At 46.4% G+C, this 19,836-nt stretch overlaps 1 protein-coding gene across 2 annotated transcripts in view; it reads right to left on the bottom strand.

The window, feature by feature from the left end:
• Nucleotides 1-1,189: 1,189 nt before the first annotated feature.
• The window catches only part of IGSF3 (immunoglobulin superfamily, member 3), a 92,744-nt gene continuing 74,097 nt past the window's right edge, over nt 1,190-19,836 (bottom strand). For both annotated transcript variants that reach the window (XM_012000833.1, XM_012000832.1), the window contains 4 exons: nt 15,592-16,002; nt 11,522-11,929; nt 6,309-6,791; nt 1,190-4,319 (listed from right to left, as the gene is read on the bottom strand). In XM_012000833.1, the coding sequence (XP_011856223.1) occupies nt 4,069-4,319; nt 6,309-6,791; nt 11,522-11,929; nt 15,592-16,002 (1,553 nt within the window). In that variant the 3' untranslated portion in view covers nt 1,190-4,068. The remainder of the gene's footprint in view (nt 4,320-6,308; nt 6,792-11,521; nt 11,930-15,591; nt 16,003-19,836) is intronic.

The following is a 19,836-nucleotide window of genomic DNA, read 5'->3' on the forward strand; positions in this document are numbered from 1 at the left end:
CTTGACTCTCGTTTTTTGCCAAACCCTTGAAACCACTCCCACAAAGCTTAGGAATCCCAGAATGTAGTGAGCAAAACACTGCCCCAATCCTGCATAAATGCAAATTGTCATTTTCATTGCATGCCTCATGGGGGAATGTATGTTCACTTCATTTATATCAATACTGAGTGGATTTGCACAAAGGGCATAGAAGGGTAATCTTATTCCATAATACTCTATTTCCCTTTTTAAAACATTCCCTGGCAGAAAAAGAACATTTGAAAAAAATTAGGAAAAATTATACATAAGACTTAACATGGAACCATTATGGGTACCCAAGGGAGAGGCAGTCACATTTTCAACTCCTGGCCAAGCCAGCAGCTGCAAGGAGTTGATAAGGATGCAGCCAATGGTTCTGGGGAGCAGAGGAAAGCACACACGAAAGCTTTTGAGAGTCTTGGACTTAGGAGAAGAAAAAAAGAAGTGTCTCCCTCTGCTTCTTACTATCTAGTTCCTTTTTGCATGTTCTGTGAATTTTAAAGAATTACAGCTGGGTTCTGGCTAATCACGTATCACTGCTATGGCTTTAATCATTCTAACATTCTTCTCAATTTGCAGGTGTAAACCCCTCCCAACACTGGAAGAGGAAACAGAGACCAGTGCGCTGTGCAGTGTCATTTAACTAGAAGGCGCAGCTCCTGCTCTTATCATTCTGGGAAATCCTTGCTGCATTTCATGGCCAGGGCAGCACTTCATAGCTGGAAAAGGATGGTGTGGACTTGCTGCAGAGGCCCTAGAGATGGCCATCCTGTGTTCCTGCTCTCCTTCTCATCCGGTTTCTATACTCCAACCCCCAACAAAAACGCGACAGGTTGTAAGATCTACATTCTGAACCTGCCTTTCAGGGGCTAAGTGTGTTGTGTGTTGCACAGCTCTAGCGGTAGCATAGCCTTGATCATCAGGGTGGAGGTGTCTATTGACTATGGTATGTCGCAGCAGATGGCAGTGAAGTGTCTTGAGGAAGAGGTGTTTTTATCATTTAAAGGTTACGGGGTGTAATAATAAAGACTGCAATTCACAGACCTTGAGCCTAGCAGGCCAATGCCAAGGGCAGAACTGTAGGCCTCCCACAGCACAGTCCCACAGAGGAAGGGGGCTGGTTAGTAAGGGGGAAAGAATGATAGAAGACCACAGTAAATGTAAACAGCCATATTTTCAACATAATTTACTACAGGTCTCTGAAGTGTATATAAAATGTTTTAGTGCAACATCTTACAAATAGTTTTCCTTTAAAAAACAGAAACAAATCAACAGCTCTCTACATCATGCATGGGTAGTTTTCTTACCCCATCGTTTTTTTTTCTTCAATAATTAACGCAGAGAAACCATTGTTTGAAAATATGAAAACTTGCTACAGAAACACCCGGTGAAAGAGGGTGTTGTCATATTCATGTCCTAGAATGCGCCTAGCACAGTGTAGTTTTTCATAAATGCAACATTGTAGACATAGATGAATCGAGAGTATTCAGCAGTTTTCCTCCGTCTCAGAAGACTAAAGCTCCAGTAGACAATGCGCAATGAGGTCTCACAGCCACTGGAGGGCACCATTACCATCCATCTGACATCGCATTTCCACAGAAATGGCCAAAGAAAGAAGGTCCTGGGGTTTTTCATAGAAAGCTCGAAAAGTTCAACCTTTGATGCTATCCCCCAGCCCATTACAAAATACACAGAAAAAGCAATTATTAAAATACTGGCTTCGGTTTCTTTTCCTTTCAAATTTCCTGCAATTGCTTTACACATTTAATTGCGTGCAGCACCTACTTTGCTATCACTGTGAACAGATTCAAACTGAAATCTTAGTTATACATCCTAGTCCCAGCCAGCCCTCTGGCATCCTCCCATTTAGACAGAGGAAACGCCAGTCATCTTCCCTCATTGACTCAGCCTGTAAAGTAGGAGTCAGCAAATTCCCACTGAAAGCCCACATCCCTGAAATAAAGAAATGGGGCAAAAGACCTTCTTTCTTCATGACTGAGCCGCTCCTGTACCTCAAATGTGTTGATGCAGCATAATAAATGAGAATCAGCATGTCAGGCAACAGCAGGATTAAGGTGGTGGTGCCTGCACACTGTCTCACAGGAGGGTACTGGTGTATTTGGGGGAGAAAAGGCAGGTCTGTGTGTCTGTCAGAAAATGACTGAGCAATCGCTGCCGTGCTCCCCTCAGCTGGGAATCAGCAAAGTATCTGCCGAGCAGCCTGGGCCACCTGCACACCTGCAGGCCCTTGAAGGATCAGCACAGACACTGGCCTGGGTTTAATCCCACGGCCTCCCCTGCAGTCTGCTCGTTCTCAGAACAGGGCTTCACTGGAATCTCTTATCAGACTTAGTTCCAGAATCCCTGACGACTTTTTCCAAATTGTGACCCCCCCCCTTGGGACTCAGGATGCAAGTTCCCAGAGTAAGGGAGATGGCATGCTTGGCCAGAAAAATATGGGAAAGCAAGGGTATAAGAACATCTTCATAAAGTGAGCAAAAGGAAATATTTGCAACGGATGATGCCCCCAGAGGGACAAGCATCTGGCCCAACAGGGTAAAAGAACAGGGTGACACCAGCCATCATGGGGCTCAAGGGGCGTTAAAATAAAAAGCCACCATAACAATGAACCAAACAACCTAGAACCACAAGAGAGATCAAGAAAGGGAAGGGAAAAATCCCACAGACAAGGCCTTGTGATCACAGTCTGCTGAGACTAGGCAAACAGAAAGGATGACAAAGGGCTGCGTCTGGACTGCCCCCAGGCTGATATTCTTATGGCAGTGAGAGGCAGAGAGAGAAAAATGAATAAGGAAGACATCACTATCATTAAGGAAAACCTAATTGGAAGGAAGAAGAAAAACCTAGTCTTCACACCTCCAGGGAGGTAGATATTTCTCTGCACTCTCCAACACCAGGCCCTGGAAGGCCCCCTCCCACCCCTCACTGTCCCACCAAACTTAGTGTCGGCCAGCCCCGTGCCCTCCGTCAGGTGTCTGCCGTGGCTGCTTCGGCCCTGTGCTCAGCTCAGGGGCCCCCTTCCAAGTTCACTGGACACTTTAAGAGTCTGACAAAGCACCTGAAGACAAAGGCCCACCTGCTGACAGTTATCAGTTAGAGACCACCCTTGCAGCTCAGAGCAAGCCGACAGCCAGCCTTTCTCCCTTCTCTAGTCACTGGCTTTGACAAATCTGCAGGTCAGTAGCTGCTCAAAGCAGCCTTTGCCCACTTTAATTTGGAAAGTGTGTGCCGTTTGGGGCTTCTGACCCATTCTCCAAGACAGTTTTCTTATTTTTTGGCAAGGATGGGATGAAACCTTTTTTGTCTCCCTGACAGATAGGCCGGGCACCATCTACTTCTAATGGGGTTATGCAGGATGTCTCTTGTACATACACAGTTCTTCGAAGCAAAATTCAATGCTTCCGTCTTGACTACAAAGTGGTTCCAATAACTCCAGCTGAGGGAAAAGACAACATACAAATTTTGCCCACACTACACACAATTCTTAAGTCTTGTTAAGAAAGTAAAAAATGTTTGGGTATATTTTGATCCATAGGTGGCATTTTCAAATGTGCAAAAACAAAAAGTCTTGGAAGAGATTCCTTGTCACTAGAAAGTTCGTCCTTCCTTTTGCTGTCAGTTGTACGTAAGAGAAATTCGTCCACATTAAGGAATCCAAAAAGGGTAAACCAAAGGGATTTAAAAAGAGTACATTACAAAGAAGAAGCAGCCCTGTAACATCTATCTGAGAATACTAGATAAATCTGTGAGTAGATATGGCACCTGGAGCTACTCACTACGTTACTAAAAACAGAAACAAGAAATCTATAACGGCAGGATCACGACATTTGCGCGCAAATAGCTAACCAACCAAGACTGCCACCGAGAGGCAGTCTGTCTCTGTGACTGACTAGGAACTTGGAACACTTTTCAAGTCTGACAACTTTCCACACACGCACCCCAGAGTTTGGGTGCTGTCAACTGTCCGATCACAGAGCAAGGGAGAGCCTCAGCTCCTCCGTGGCCGACATCCGCTGGGGCATCACCCGCTTAGTCTATGGCCCCTGGGTGGATACTGAGAACAGGGGGCTCCAGGCAAGTCGGGGAGTAGTTGAGGTGTGGCTCTTTGATCCACAGCAGAGGCACCCCGTTCTTCCCATCGGAGTTCTTGCTGGAGTTCCGGCTCTTGAAACGCACCAGCAGGATGGTGATGATAAGAATGCCAAAGATGGGGAAAGGGTAGAAGAAGACGAAGTAGAAGAGTGCATCATTGGAGCAGATGATGGACTGGAGGGTGGGACCTGAAAAGGATTGTGAGAGAGACAAGAAAATGAGGGCTGAGAACCTGGACTGCTCACATTTCCTTTTGAAGACCTCGCCTGACCCAATGGAAGCTCCTCGGTGACACTCCCAAACCACCTTGTCTTTCCCCTGCTATCACTAATGGTGGAAGACGACCCTTATATTCTTTTTCTCATGACACCTCTCCTAATTTACGGCTGTACGTTCCAACAAAGCAATGCTTCTATTTTCCACTGAGAGCCATTATTGCTGCTTGGAAAGCCACATAATGAAACATAATTTATTGATTGTGAACTCAACTGCATCTAGGATGGTGAAGAAGCCACTCTGGTTTAGTCGGAGCCTCCTGCATGGTTGGATTTTACATGCCCCTTTGCACTTAGTTCTGCTACAAACTTCCTTCTCTGGGATTATGACACAATCCCTTCCTGCCAGCTTCTGAGAGCAGTTTTACCAGAAATGACACTTACCTGATTAATGTTATCAATTAAATGTCATTATGGACCACTTACAAACGTCCACAGTGTGTCCGTGGCCACAAAGAACACAGTATTAGTTACAGCTGGATATGGAAGAGAATAAACCAGGTGCCCCAAGACAGGTTGAGAGCTGCTCTATAAGTCATTAGACCTTGGCAGGAGCCTAGCCTGTGGGAGTGCCTGTTTTCTCTGTAAAATAAGGCTGCTGGGTGACCTCTGTGCTCGATGAAGCTTAATTATTATGGACATCCACAATGGACAGGTACAATGTTGCCTAGACTGCTTTGTTTTCGCTTTGAGGCAGTGGGTTATTCAGTGGACCACAGGGTGGTCTATGTATGATGCAGCCTGCTTTCCCGTCCACTGAATAGCTGCTGCTCATCAGTATTATTAAGAACATTTAATCTGCCTCTTATTCAATTTCCAAAGTGTATGAAACTGCTAATAGTCAACCATTGTTGACCTGCAAAACTGCAATTTCATATGGTTCTGTCTAACACAATGTGAACACGGGGTGATCAAGCCAAAAAAATAGTGACCCAAACTTTAAAAACTCCAATCAAGATTATGTGGCAAAGTGTTTTGACTAAAAAGAAGTTGAAAATTCCAGCAATGTTTTTTCTTTCTGCATTCTAGGCTAACTTTACTATAACACCATTTTTAGTCTAATGTAGTCCACGTTCTGATGGCAAGCCAACCAAGAGTACATTGTTACAACAAATAATTCAGGCCAGCATTACTTCCCCCAGTCTCTGTTCATAATGGAAGTCCCTCAGGATCACGGAAACTGCATTCTGGGTGGCTGCAAATCCCCTCTCAGCTCTCCTCTAACATCACAGCCCTTCCAGGCTGGTCCTCCCAACCATACAAGATCCACCTCAACCTCCAAGGCACCCTCCAAAATAACAATGACCCAGAAACTGGACAAAAAGAAATAATCACCGTGAGGTAGTCAGCCTTCATTTTTTACCCCTTTCCCTTGTGAGTCTGAAACACTTGCTAATTCTCTAAAGACTAGTTCCAATATTCTAAAAAATAACAAAGTAACACCTAACAATATACTAGTATAATGAAGTCTTACTAAAATTGAATCTGGTAGAAGTTTATTATAAAGATTATATGGTATATTATCACTTTAATTTCTATCCCTGTTTTTGCATGGGTAATTAAGGGTCAATTATATGAATTAGTATATCCAATCCTACCATATCTCAAATCCTACTAACAAAAGCCCATGACAGTTAAGAAAACTGTTAATAAAATTAGCTGGGTGTGGTGGCAGGCACCTGTAGTCCCAGCTGCTCAGGAGGCTGAGGCAGGAGAATGGTGTGAAAGCTTGCGGTGAGCAGAGATTGTGCCACTGCACTCCAGCCTGGGCAACAGAGTGAGACTCCATCTCAAAAAAAAAAAAAAAAACCTGTTTATTAACCCATAATCAAGCTCACATTTATCTTCCAGACAAAACTGGAACCAACAGTGACATCCTTCTTCTGTAGTTGAGAAACTCACTTGTATCTAGAACATGGATGCCGATGGGGGCCGACTCCTCTTCTGTCAACCGGTACCATTCCTTCTGAGGGCTGGGCAGCCACTCCTCCACGCGGCAGGAGTAGTTGCCCGTATCTCGAGGGCTTGCCTGCAGCACTGTGAGCCGGTAGAGCACTGGGGAGAGCCTCTGGAAGCGAAGCCTGCCCTCCCAGGGACTGCCCTCTGGGCCAAAGACAGCATCTGGGCCCACGCTCAGCAGGGCCATCCGCTCTGTTGGGTCATCGTCGTCGTCGTCCTCCTCCTCCTCCTCCCCCCTTTCCTCTTCCTGTTCTTCCAGGCCAGGGCTGCTCCTTTTCCCCCCAGCTTTAGTCCTCAGGGAATACCAGGCCACAGCGAAGCGGGAATCCTGGCTGGAGCGGGACACGATGCTACAGTCCAGCTGGAAAGCTGCCTTCTCAGAGACCGTGGCATTGGGGACCACTGTGTCCACCTGCAGGGAAGCATCTGGGGAAGGACAAGGGACAAAGAAGAGAGAAGGGGTTGTTTAAATTTATTTGCTCAAAATAAACTAAATGTCCATCATTAAACACATGATAGTAACATCCATACTATGGGATACTATGCACCTATTGAAAAGGTATAGGCAGTGCTGCAGGTGGAAGTTGATCCAAAAAAATTGTTAGAGTACAGAACAATGTTACTGTCCATGTCACTGTATACAGAAAACATATTTTATTTTGACATACATATCTGTTTGTATCTGCACAAAATATCTGAGGAAGAATTCATAAGAAGCTGGTAATGTGGTTCCTTGCCGGAATCCTGGGAGGAAGGGATGTTTACTTTCACTGTAACCCCTTGTAGTGGCTGAAGAGTGTCCCTCCAAAATGCATGTCCACCTGGAACCTCAGAATGTGATAATTTGGAAATAGCATCTTTGCAGATGTAATTAGCTCAGAGGAGGTCTTACTGGATTAGGGTGGGCCCTAAATCCCGTGGCTGGTGCTATGAACTGAACTGGTCCTCCTCCAAATTAATATGCTGACTTCCTAACCCACGATGTGACTACATTTGGAGGTAGGACTTTCAGGAGGTAATTTAAGTTAAATGAGGTCATAAGGCTGACTGAGACCCCAATCCAGTAAGATTGGTGGCTTATAAGAAGAGAGAAGATCTCTCTCCAGGTGCAGGCACCAAGGAAAGACTATTCAAGGACACAGCAAGAAGGCGTCGTCTGCAGGTCAGAAGAGCTCTTACCAGAACTTAGCCATGCTGGTGCCCTGACCTCAGAATTCCAGCCTCTAGGACTGTGAGAAAATGCATTTCTGTTGTTTAAGCCACTCGGTCTATAGTATTTTGTTATGGTAGCTGAGCAGACGAAGATAACTACTGTTCTTATGAGCACAGGAGGGGACACAGAGAGAAAGTGGCCACATAATAATGGAGGCCCAAATAGGAGTGAACCAGGGAATGCCTGTGGCCATAAGGAACTGGCAAAAGCCAGGAAGCATTCTTCCCTAGAGTCTTCACGGGGAGCACAGCTATGATGACATCCTGATTTTGGACTTCTGGCCTGCAGAACTGCAAGAGAATACATTTCTTTTGTTTTAAACAATCAAGTTTATACTAATTTGTTATGGTAGCCCTGGGAAGTTAAAACACCCATGCAGTAACTTAAATTTAAATTGTGTGCATGTAGCTTATTGCCTAAAACACAGTGAACCCAAGGAGATCAATATCTCTCCAAGGATTAAAGCCAAATAACAGACGATAAGGTTGAAAGGGCCCTTCCCCGTGAGCACAGATGTCTCAGGAGGATGTACGCAAAGTGTCCTCCCCGCTTAGGCAGGAGACGCAGAGTATACAGAGAGGGACCCCAAGCAGGTGAGTCACATCTCACAGATGCCAAAAGACTCGAATCTGTTTTGCTTTTTTTTTCCTGGCTCACTGTGGTATGTTCTAAACAAATAATTCACTCCCTAACTCCTAAAAGGCCTCCCTTTGGCTCTGTTTATGAAATGTTCATGAAAGGTGCCAATGTAATGTAAACCAAAGTAGAGATACCAAATCAGATCCTACTTGGATGAAGACCAAATAGGAGCACTTTCCAAGTATGGTCCTCAGCTTTCAACCAACAGGCTTAGTGTCGCTCACAGGTGAACACAAAGCTGGGCTTTCCATTACTCTTGTGGGGGCTCTGCCAAGCCCCTCTGCACCCGCCTCCTGCACCCACCTGGAATCTCAGTGTGCACTGCTGGCACAGGAGGGCTCAGTAACCAGCTACAGGTGGCAGGCCCAGCTCTCTCAGGGACAAGAACATGCTTGAGAACAGAAAATGGCCAGGTGGGGACTATTCAATCAGTTCACAGGTAACTCAAACTCACTCAACTCCTCAGTTCTAACTCCAAGGCCATTGGAGAGCCCTACTACAGAACAAGGGGAGCCCCCCCCGCCCATCCCATGCTTTTCTCCTCCAGAGTCTAAACATAGTATCCTCAGGCTCCTGGTGACTGGCTAAGGTATCAAGGGACGTGGCCCTGGGCAATGTGCAATGGAACTTATCATGGCCAGGGGCAAGATGGCTAGAGACCATCAGGCATTTAGCTCCTCAGAAACGCCTCCTCCCTCTTCACTCTCCTTTTGCTTTCTTCTCTTTTAACCAGAGAACATTTTCCTTGGCCCCTTCAAATGCCTTGCCTGCATAAATGACTCAATACAAGTTTTTTGAAAGAAATTAATTTCCACCTTCCCACAATCTCTCTTCCCTTAACGTGTTTCTCTACCAATTTGGTTCCCTGCATCTGCCCCCTTCTAGAATATGCCAACCCTATTCCCTGTTTGGACTTTAATACTCTCTTCTGTTCCAAGTATAAGCCACAGAAAGATGCCGACTTCTGCCACTGCTGTCTGTATGATGCTAACAGCTCCCCTGGCTCTCACTGTGACCGCCGATTCCTGGCCTGTGTGTGATGATTGTGGTTTTCTCCCTTCCCCAGTTGTGTGTGCCAAACACAACTACTAATCGACTCATCTGCAATCTTAGTGAGGGTGGGAGCCCTTCCTTCCATGTATTTCAGATTATAGTGAATGTCAACCCTCAGCAGCCGAAGGTGATTATTTTCCTAACAATACTTTTAGAGCTACATTATTTCAAGTCTTCCATGTGTTTAACATATCCCTCCAAAAAAAAAATCTTTGAAGTACATCTGCACAATGAACGTTACGAAACCAGTAAAAATGGTGGCTATGAAATGCTTTCACAGACATGGAAAAATGCTCATAAAAGAAAGTTGAGTGGGAAAAAAGATCACATAAAACAGTAAGATCCTGACTTTGCTTACAGACAGAGGAAATATGAAGACATGAGGCAAAGATCAAAAAATATACACCAAATTATTAATAGTAGATATTTGTAGGCCGTGAGATTATGGCTAACTTTTCTTTTCAAAATTATACTCTTCTGTTTTCCAATGTTTTGTAATTAGTACAATCAACCTATGCAATCAGGGACAGATGGACAAATGGACGGGAAGGCACAGGCTGATACAGGCTTGCTCACAGGGTTGAACAGGAGGCAGACACAAGGCTAACGGTTCAGGTCCATATTGGAAGCACACAGTGTGGCAGGAGGGAAGCCTGGGTGGTCACTCCGCCTTCACCTGCTAGCTGGGTGGTGATTCGCTCCAAGCTTTGGTTCCTCACGAGTAAACCTTACCACTCAGGGTTATTGTGAAGGCTGAACATAAGTCTCCTAACTATGGCTGGGATGTAGCTGTACTCAATAAACATCTGTCTCCTCCCACTCCATCTGGGGGCCTCAGTGGTGACTTGCAGCATGGGTGGGAGTTGAGGCAGGGGCACTCAGCTGCCATTCTCTCAATTTCACCTTTGGGAAAAGACATGCAGCCATTTCTAGGCAAGGTAAAAAGCAAAACATATATATAAATAAATAAAAGCTCATGGAAAAATAGGAGCTAACTCAAAGTGGAGGTGATTTCCCCTGCAGCTTAGGCAAGACACAGGCGAGTGAGATACTGCCCATTTCCTGTAACCAAGGCTGCAGCGCTTCCCTGAAGCATGTTCCATGACGTAAGGGACACCACCCTGGAGATCCAATGTTCCACCAACAAAATGAGCTGCTCTACTCAGATATAAAGACGTGATGAAAACTTCCAATAGTGCCTCAGGCCACAAATGTGAATGTCAGGATGCTCAGAAAACAAACAAGATACTGATGGGGTCACAAATTCACTTCTGCTCCAGGTCCTTACAGGAACCATCGACTTTTCATTCTAATATGAATGGATGATGCTGTGATGTTGCAAAGGACATGGGAATCCTACACACCGTAGCTTTAATTATGTGTTTAAATGTGCAACAACAATTATATCTAGTAATTATATGCATTTAGATATTTAGAAACAGCAATAAAGGCAAGAAAAACAAAAGGCCACACAGAATAGTTATTAGTACTAACAAAATTATTGGGACCAGGCGCGGTAGCTCACACCTGTAATCCCAGCACTTTCAAAAGCTGAGGCCGGGGCGGTGGGAGGACAGTCACGAGGTCAGGAGATCAAGACCAGCTTGGCCAACATGGTGAAACCCCGTCTCTACTAAAAATACAAAAATTAGCTGGGTGTGGAGGCATGTGCCTGTAGTCCCAGCTACTCGGGAGGCTGAGGCAGGAGAATCGCTTGAATCTGGGAGGCGGAGGTTGCAGTGAGCCGAGATAGCGTCACTGCACTCTGCACTCCAGTCTGGGCGAGAGAGTGAGACTTCATTTCAAAAAAAAAAATTATTGGAAGTCAAAGAGTGAAGGCTGCACACAATTCATTATTTTCTATTTAAAGCATGTAAATCGATTATTTTCCACTGAAAATCCACAAGCCAAATTTTCTTAACAACATGGTTATTGTTTCAAGATTTTTGTCATATCCACCATTTGTTCAAGTCTGGAAAAAGGAAATATTCTATGACCTGGAAAAATGAATGGCCAGATTTTATTCTAATTAATAAATCAAATCACCTTATGCCAAAGCCAGATGTGCAATTTTCCATTCACAAGAAAAAAAAATTCAGGCAATTTTGAATATAAATGCATACACATGTAGACACTCATATATTTAACTGCAAATAATTTATTAATAAACTAATTTTATCCAGTGCATAAAATAGTTTACTTAAATGGGAAACACCAGAGGGAGTGGAAGCTTGGGGACATGGACTCTCACCTGGTCGCATGACTGTCAGAGCTGTCTGCCCAGCGGTGTCCTCTGCCCGCTTATACCACATGCCACTGGGGCTGGGCAGCCACTCCTCCACATGGCAGCTGTAAGTGCCGCTGTCCTGCACAGCCACGTTCTGGATAAAGAGCCGGTACACGCCGGGGGAAGGACTCTCCAAATGCAGCCGCCCCTTCAGATTGTTCTTGGCTGCCTGCTCTCCGTAGTGGAAGGTGGCGTCACGGCTCAAGCGGGCCACGGTCTCCCGCTCAGGGTGGTTGGGCTTCCATACGAACCATTCCACCACGAGCTGGGAGGTTATGCTGGTACGGTTGAGAACCACACACTCCAGCTGCACCTGCCGGGTCTCCAGAACCGACAGGTTCCCCTGGGCTTGGCTGAGCCTCAGGCGGCTGTCTGGAACAGTAAGGAAAGAGACATCAGTGACAAGAGAACAACAAGCAATTCGTATGCACCCTTTCCCAGGGTACGTGAATGGGTGCCTTCCAAATACAGAAGGATGGCAGCACACACTCCATTAGGAGAAACGTTTCTCAGATGTGGCTCCCTGAACATTCTGAGTTCCTTGATCATGTGTTAGAATGCCTGGGTTTCAAGGAGTTCAATGTTACAATAACAGCTGTCCCAAAGTCATAGCCCTCATCACTTCTGATGCTCATAGGAGGATTAGTGCAAGCTGTAGAGACTGCACATCCAAATGACAACGGACCACAAAGCATATGGCTGGCCAAGGCAGGTGGCCGGGAGGGGCCAGGGAAGGGGATGGTGAGAAACCTCTGAAAAGCAAGAGTAAACTTTTAAAACTGACCGTATGATGGCTAGAAAATGATGAGCTGCCAACCACAAAAGAACTTCAGGGGAAACCCAGTTTAATCTGTTCATGTGTTAGCCCTAAGAATTATAGTCCTCAATTTCCTTACAAAAACCCACACAGGTTCCCTCTTAGGTTGGGAATGGAACTAGTATGACATCAGTAAAGAAAAGATTGCCGGGCAAGGTGGCTCACGCCTGTAATCCCAGTATTTTGGGAGGCCGAGGTGGGTGGATCACTTGAGGCCAGGAGTTTGAGACCAGCCTGGCCAACACGGTGAAACCCCATCTCTACTGAAAATACAAAAATTAGCCGGGTGTGGTGGTATATGCCTGTAATCCCAGCTACTCTGGAGGTGAAGGTTGCAGTGAGCTAAGATCGTGCCACTGCACTCCAACCTGGGCAATAGAGTGAGACTCTGTCTCAAAAAAATGAAAAAAAAAAAGAAAAAGAAAAGATTGTTACTGGTGGAACTGGGTGCTTTGAAAACTCAGCCAAGCAGAGTCTCCTCCAATAGAAAAATGTCTTGAATGACAGCATGCCCCGATGGCATGCTTGTAATTTCACAGGGGCCCAAATAAGTCTATCAGGACCAGAGATATCTAGAAGCTGTGACACTATGAATGCACAGTAGCACCTCAAGAATGAGACTTCTGAGTGACATCAGAGGAGGGGAGGATGGGCACTTTCATTCCTTACTTTCTCCACACTTCAATACTGCCTGGATGTTTTACAACATTCATGATTACTTCTGGAATTAAAAAGTCAGAAAATACAAAACAACAAAATATATTTTAAATAACCAGTCTCCCTTTCTCCTTCACCATCCAAAAAATAAAAGAAGATATTGACTCTGGTTGTCTCAGGGTTGAAAGGTTATTTTTTTGTTGAGTTTTGTTTTGTTTGGGGCAGTTGTGTGTGTGTGTGTGTGTGTGTGTGTGTGTGTGTGTGTATTTTCCAAAAGCTCTGTAAGTGTAGGCTTTCTCAGCAGGGAAAAGAAAAAAACTAGAAGCAGAGAAAAAAGAAAGAAAACGACACAAATCAAAACTGTCAACTGAAACGGGGAAAGCTGTTTTACTCGGTGTCCTCTGAGTTCCATGTTTACAGTGTTAAAGTTCACTGTAACAGAGACTTCACTAAATGTGTTGAGGGGGATCCTACTAGTCCTTCCGCACTATCCCACTTAGCTTGACTGTAGTCTCAGAGAGGGAACTCTCCTCAATAAATTTAGGATCCTCCAAGAATCTCTTGGTTCCAGTACAAATGAGGAAAGGAAAAAATGATGATGACTAGAACGGAAACGCAGAGTGGTGGGGGTGCTCATGTTCTTTCAGTAGAGAAAATAATCAGAACTGAAAACAGATCAAAAATAGGAACCAAAAGAACACTGGTGGGCCTAATGACAACCTTCCATTTTCAAAAGCCCCAGGGACTGGCCTGAAGTCAGGACATAGGTCACCGAAAATGCCAACGGGAATCACTTCAGACCAGAGCTTCCTGTTTAACGCACCAGCAGAGGTTAGCAGAAAATGCCACTGTGAGGTCAGTGAGAATCTCTGGAAATATCATATCCTCAGGCAAAGGAGGGGAACAGACCCACTGCATTCAGCAGGGGACAGGCCACATCTGGAGTCTGGTATCGAGTTCCACTGGCTTACTGAACAGACCTCCTTAGGAGACAAGTAATAGTGAAGAAAACCAAGTCCCTAGGCTTACTCAGGAGGCTTCAATTCTAGTAGAAGAGATAGAAAACAAATGTGTATATATATACATTCCAGTAAAAAAATAATAAAACATAGTAACCGATAAATCAATTATAAGTAAATACTTCATAATTACTTATATATGAATAAGTAAATTAACAGAATGTCAGGTGGTGATATGTGTTGTGAAAGGGCCGGGGAAAGGAAATCTAGAGTGACAAGGGGGCTACATTTAAGTTAAAATGAGCTAGGAATCCCCCTTCACAGAAGAGCAAGACAAATGAATATCTATGGCCAACATGTTCCAGGCTAAGAGAACAGTAAGTACAAAGGCCTTAAGGTGTTCAAGGAAAGCAACCATTTATTCCTTATTCAACCAATATTTACTAAAAGTACCATGCCAGTGGCTGAAGATATAAGATAGAGCCCTGTCCTCAACATGCTTACAGTGTAGTATAGAAGAAATGCAAACCATTATTAGACTCTGTATTTTAGAAGGGACCCCTATTGGTATAGGAGAAATCAGGGTAGGCTTCTTGGAGGTGGTGCTGGATGAAGTCTTAGGGATGAGGTGAAGACAAGGGAGAAGCAGCAGGAGAAACACATTCCAGACAATGAGGGCAGCACAAGCAAAGGCATGGAGATGAGACTCTGAGTGGTAACGCAGCACCTCCCACGGCCCATCAGGAAGGATAGGCAGCGACAACAACAAATTGTAGGGATGTGAGAATGAGGGATGGAGAGGCCCTTAAGGCTCCACTATGTGAGAAGAAGTTGAAAGAACTAGAGATCTTTAACAGAGAAGGGGAGACGGAGAGGGGCCTACACTTCATGTATTTGAAAGGAAATGACCCAGACCTCTCTTCGGTTGTTCCAGAGGCAGATCTAAAATGGGAAATTACAGGACGGTGAACTTTTTAACAATCAGAGCTGCCCAAAAGTGGAACTGAGGCTTGCGGAGTGAGTAACTCTCCCTCTCTGGAAGCATTCTGGCAGAGGCTTAGTGCCACCTGTGAGGCAGAGGAATAAGGGCTACACCATGGGGTCAAAGGGCCAGAGGAGGAATGATTCAGTTTGGAGACAGGAAGGGCTTGTCTGGGCTGGGCTGGGAGCTAAGGAAGAAGGGGGATACAGATGCATAAAACCAGAAAATGCCTTCTAGGTAGGAACTCTGGGTGTGAAGCTGGTGCCAGCCCAAGATTCAGGGTGCAAACTGCAAACCCAGAAGGAGATTCAGGAGCTGCCATGAACCCTGCCTTGCCACATTTTGCTAACCACGGCCGCCCTGCTCCTTGGTGAAGATGGTGTTCACAGAAGCAGAGTCAAGGATGTTTCCATGAGTCTGCCGTCAGCATCAGAACCCACTGCAGGTAAAATGGATGGGGTTGCAGTGTGCTAGGGCGATGGTCTGTGTACCTGCACCCACACCCAGCATGCACCTTTCAGACAGTCTCTCCACACCAGCCCCATAGAGCCCCACCCACCCCCAGGAAGTCTCTGCACTAAACCCACTGGCCCAGGACAGCCGTGCCATGCGGCCTTACCTGGCTGTTTCACAGTGACTTCTGTGCGCCCAGAAACCTCCTCTGCCAGCTTGTACCAGGCGTAGTTGGGGCTCAGCAGCCACTCCTCCACGTGGCAGTAGTAGCTGCCGCTGTCGCTGACCTCGGCTCTCTGGACCGTGAGGCTGAACAGACCCCCCGACACATGCCTCTCAAACTGGAGCCTGGCTCTCAGGCCCTCCTCCTCGGCGTAAGTGCCGTATTCAAAGGCGGAGTTGTGGGTGGTCTTCAGGATGAGCTTGCCGTCGGCATCCGAGGGCTTGTGGACGTACCAGAGCACGGCAAAGTGGGAGTTCTGGCTGGTCTGAGACTTGACTGAGCAGTTCAACTGAATGGGCCTGTTTTCCACCAGGGTGAGGGTCCTCTTCGATTTGCTCACCTGCAGCTTTGTCACTGCAAAGGAAAGAGGAACAGAGGAATCGCCACACACTCCCAGAAACATGGCCCATCCACCTCCAGGCCGGGTTTCCTCCAGCACAATTCCTGGGGGATTTAACACCGACTGGCTTCAGTGTGAGGAAGGCAGCACAGAGTCTAGGCCACCCCTAAACATCCTTCCCCGTCTCCTCCTTGCCATACCCCTGGTTTAGGCCTTCACCATCTCTCCCCTCTCCGCTGCCTGCACAGCCCACCATCACAGGGCCTCCTGGGGTGATCCCTCTGAAATACAAATCTAGCTATATCAGGTCTCTGCTTGAAAAGTTTAATGGCTCCAAACTACCTAAGGGCTACAGAGAAACAATTCCTTTTCACAGCACACAGTCCCTTCAGGATCTGGCCTTCACCCAAGTATCCTGACTCATCTCTCACGACTCACCCTCAAGCACCCTCCACAGGCGCACGCACCTGGTGCAGTTTCCCCTGAGCGCTGGCCTTTGCCTTGCTGTCCTCTCTGCCTGTCTCCTTCTGCCACCTCCCACCCTGACCCTTCTCTCCACTTATCCCTCACTCCCGTCCCCCTGGGCTCGATACCCTTCCTCAGCACCCTCTATATATCTCTGGGCTGTGTGTCCTCATATCTCTCTCCCATATCCTAGATGGTGAGCTCCCCCAGGGCAGGGATCAGGCTCTTTCCACTCAATCAGCCAGTATTTACAGAGGCCCACTCGGTTTCCCACAGGATGCTAAGTGCTGGGGATGCCCTGAAGAGTAAGCCGGAGTCCCAGCCCTCATGGGGTGGACTGCCTAGTGGACATTCTCATCGATGCAGCCCCAGAGCCTAGCACAGCGCCTGGTCCAGGAAAGCGTTCAATCAGTGCTTGCTGAAATAGGTGAATGAGTGGGTGAGCGAATGAGAGCGCATTGGAGAAACACGGCAATAGGTAAATAGAGGATGCTGGTGGGGAGGGGGCTTCCTCTGGGGGAGTGAGAGAGAAGGCCAAGAAGACAGCAAACCACGGGACAAGGCAAAGCCAACTGTAGTCCTCCCTCCTCCTCACTGTCCCACTCCAAAAACAGACAAGAGGGCAGCCTGTGGAGCGCCTCCCCAGCAGCTAGTGGCAAGAAGCCAAGGTGTAATGAAATCCATCTTAGGAAGGTGATTTGAGATCTTACCCACGCCATTATCATTAACCTCAGCTCTGCGTTCCCCCACCCACCCACCCACCCTCTCCCGCTACTAAAAATGAGAAAAAAAAAAAAAAATTCTAAGTTCCTCTTAGGGAACTAATAGTACAAGCATTGTTCCACCTCCACCACTCTCTTCACACTGTTTTTCGGCCACAGGGACCAAACCACTTCCCAGCTGAGAAAGAAAGCAGGGGCAGGGTGTAGATTCCACCCAGGTACAGCAACCTGGGCCTCCTCCAGCTGAACTTGTGTGGAGGGCAGGGGCAGGGGAGGGATGCCTGGCCAGGCTCCAGCACTTTGCTGGTCAGACTCTGTTTCTTTAGTCCAGCTCAACCCAGGGAACTGCATCTAGACCCAGGACCCAGCCCACTGGTCATGACCCTGGCCTGCCAGCTTGCTTAAGCTTGGTTTGGCAGCATCAAGGGTTGAGTCCCATGCATCACGAAATCAAAACTTGTGAAAGCCACAGACTGCCACTTGGTCTCCCTATAACAGAGACAAATGTTCTGAATGGATGGAAGGATTTAGCAAGCCAAGGTGTGGCAGAGTCCAATTCCCAATGCCATGACTGAGCAGCACTGAGGAGCATCTCCCAGCGGTGAATCAGACATTCTCTCCAGGAAGACCTGTTGAATTCACAAACCCACAGACCTTCTCACACCATCAAGAACACACCAGGCACCATTTAGAGAGAAATCCTGTGTGCCACAGCCCCACCCTCCCGGGTTCATCTTTTTTGTTAGCAAGTCCAATCTTCTGCCTTCTCCTTCTTCAAACACAGGAAGCCCTCTAGGGCACATTAGGAATCCAGGACAGGGTTTACCATTAAGCTCCCAAGCTCTGGAAACTAGATTCCCATTCGCTTGCCAGTCGACTTTTCAGATTGGATTCATATAATACTTGAAACAACCGGCTCCCTTTTCATTCCTTTCCAACCCAATTCACCGCATGCAAATGATATCTATATCAGTGCAAATGACACCACCTGAATTATCTGGTTCTTCGCCAAAAAAACTGGGTTGTTCAGCAATGGAGTAGAAAGAGCTTTAAAATGTATTATTAATTGGGGCCAGATTATTTTTGCAACTGTTACTAAGGAAACCTCAATTGCTATAGTAACTGCATATGTTAAACTGGAATCCTATGACGAAACTTCTATTCAGTCACATGGTCTGAGAACAAGAATCCAAGGAAGAGAAATGTTTCAAAGCATTTCCATTTTTTTTTCTTCCCATGTCAAAATATTGTGAAGTGTTGAGAAGCTTGAAAGAGAGGCGTTTTTAAAATTTGGTGCATGTCTGACAGGTGGGCAAGGGGTCAGCTCCTGTTCTATGCTCTGGATTTCCTCCCACATCTCCAGGGCAGGTAGGACCTTTCCTGAGGCACGGGGGAGACTGGAATCTCCACATACAATTAAGGAGCCCTCCCATGTCCTGCCACAGCCCTGCCCTGGGCGGTGTACAGCTTGAGTGCACCACCTTCCTCCGCAGGGTTGGGAGAGCCCTGCCCGCTCAGAGACCACAGGTGTTTTCATCTTCAAAATAAGAACAATATGTCTCTGTCTCCATTAGGAGTTTTGTGCAGACTAAAAGCAATTGTCTATAAAAGGAGTTTAGCACAGAACCTGGTATACAACAAACACCCAGTGAATTTTAGCTATTCTCATTCCTTTTTGTTTTCTGTGCCTTGTCCCAAGTTCAAAGTTCAACACTTAGATTGGGAGTTGTCAAGCATAAGTGGCAATCTTCCTGTTCAAAGTGCTGTTCTTGGATCAGCAGCACTGGGAGCTTGTTAGAAATGCAGACTCTCAGGCCCCACCCCAGACCCAGTAAATCAGAATCTGCACTTTAACAAGATCCCCAGGTGATTCACACGAACTTGGCCGTGTGAGTGTGAGTGAATGGACTTTGAGAGGCCATAAATGCAGAAGTGAAAGAAAAGACTAAGGCTTGGTTAACCCCCAACAGCGAATTGGCAGGAGGAAGAAAGAATCCAGCAAGAGACAGGAAGAGTGAGAGCCGCTCCAGCTCACGCCAGCAGCCCCCAGAGCCCGGGCCCTGCTTAAGGGAATGGCCCTTTCTTTCTGCAACTGGAGAGTTTCCTTCCCAGGCTTCTGATTAAAACTTGAAAGATCTGTGTTTTGCATCGTAGGAGAGGCTGTTGTGTTTGTTACAAGCCAGGATAGGGTGGTTTCAAGGTGAGACATCAGGAAGAGGGAAGAACTCCGTAGCGGAGACCAGCAGCAGCTTTCTCAGCCAGCCTACCCTCCCTTCCGATTCCACTCTGTGCGTGCTCTTCTCACTCAAAACTCATTTATGTCTTCAATAAAGGATTCCCTTACGCTCCACTATAGCTCTGTTACTGCTGCCTTACAACGAAGGTAATTTTTCAACAGTCTTCTCTTACAAAATTCTAAGCATATTCAGGGCAGGGACTCTGACCCAATCATTGTTACACTAATCAATGAATGGTTGAATAAATGTGGTTACTTTTTTCAAAGGAGAGGCAATTCTGATTTTGATAGAAGAGAGAACATTTCGAAAGGTATGTGGCCTCTGAGCTAGGCCCTGTGAAACAAGCAGAGAAGGAGAGTGAAAGGGCACGTCAAAGAGACAGCACAAGTGAGGAAAGAGGACAATTACCCTGTGCAGTCTATTC

The sequence above is a fragment of the Mandrillus leucophaeus genome, unplaced genomic scaffold (assembly GCF_000951045.1).
Source record: "Mandrillus leucophaeus isolate KB7577 unplaced genomic scaffold, Mleu.le_1.0 Scaffold64, whole genome shotgun sequence".
Lineage (NCBI taxonomy): Eukaryota > Metazoa > Chordata > Mammalia > Primates > Cercopithecidae > Mandrillus > Mandrillus leucophaeus.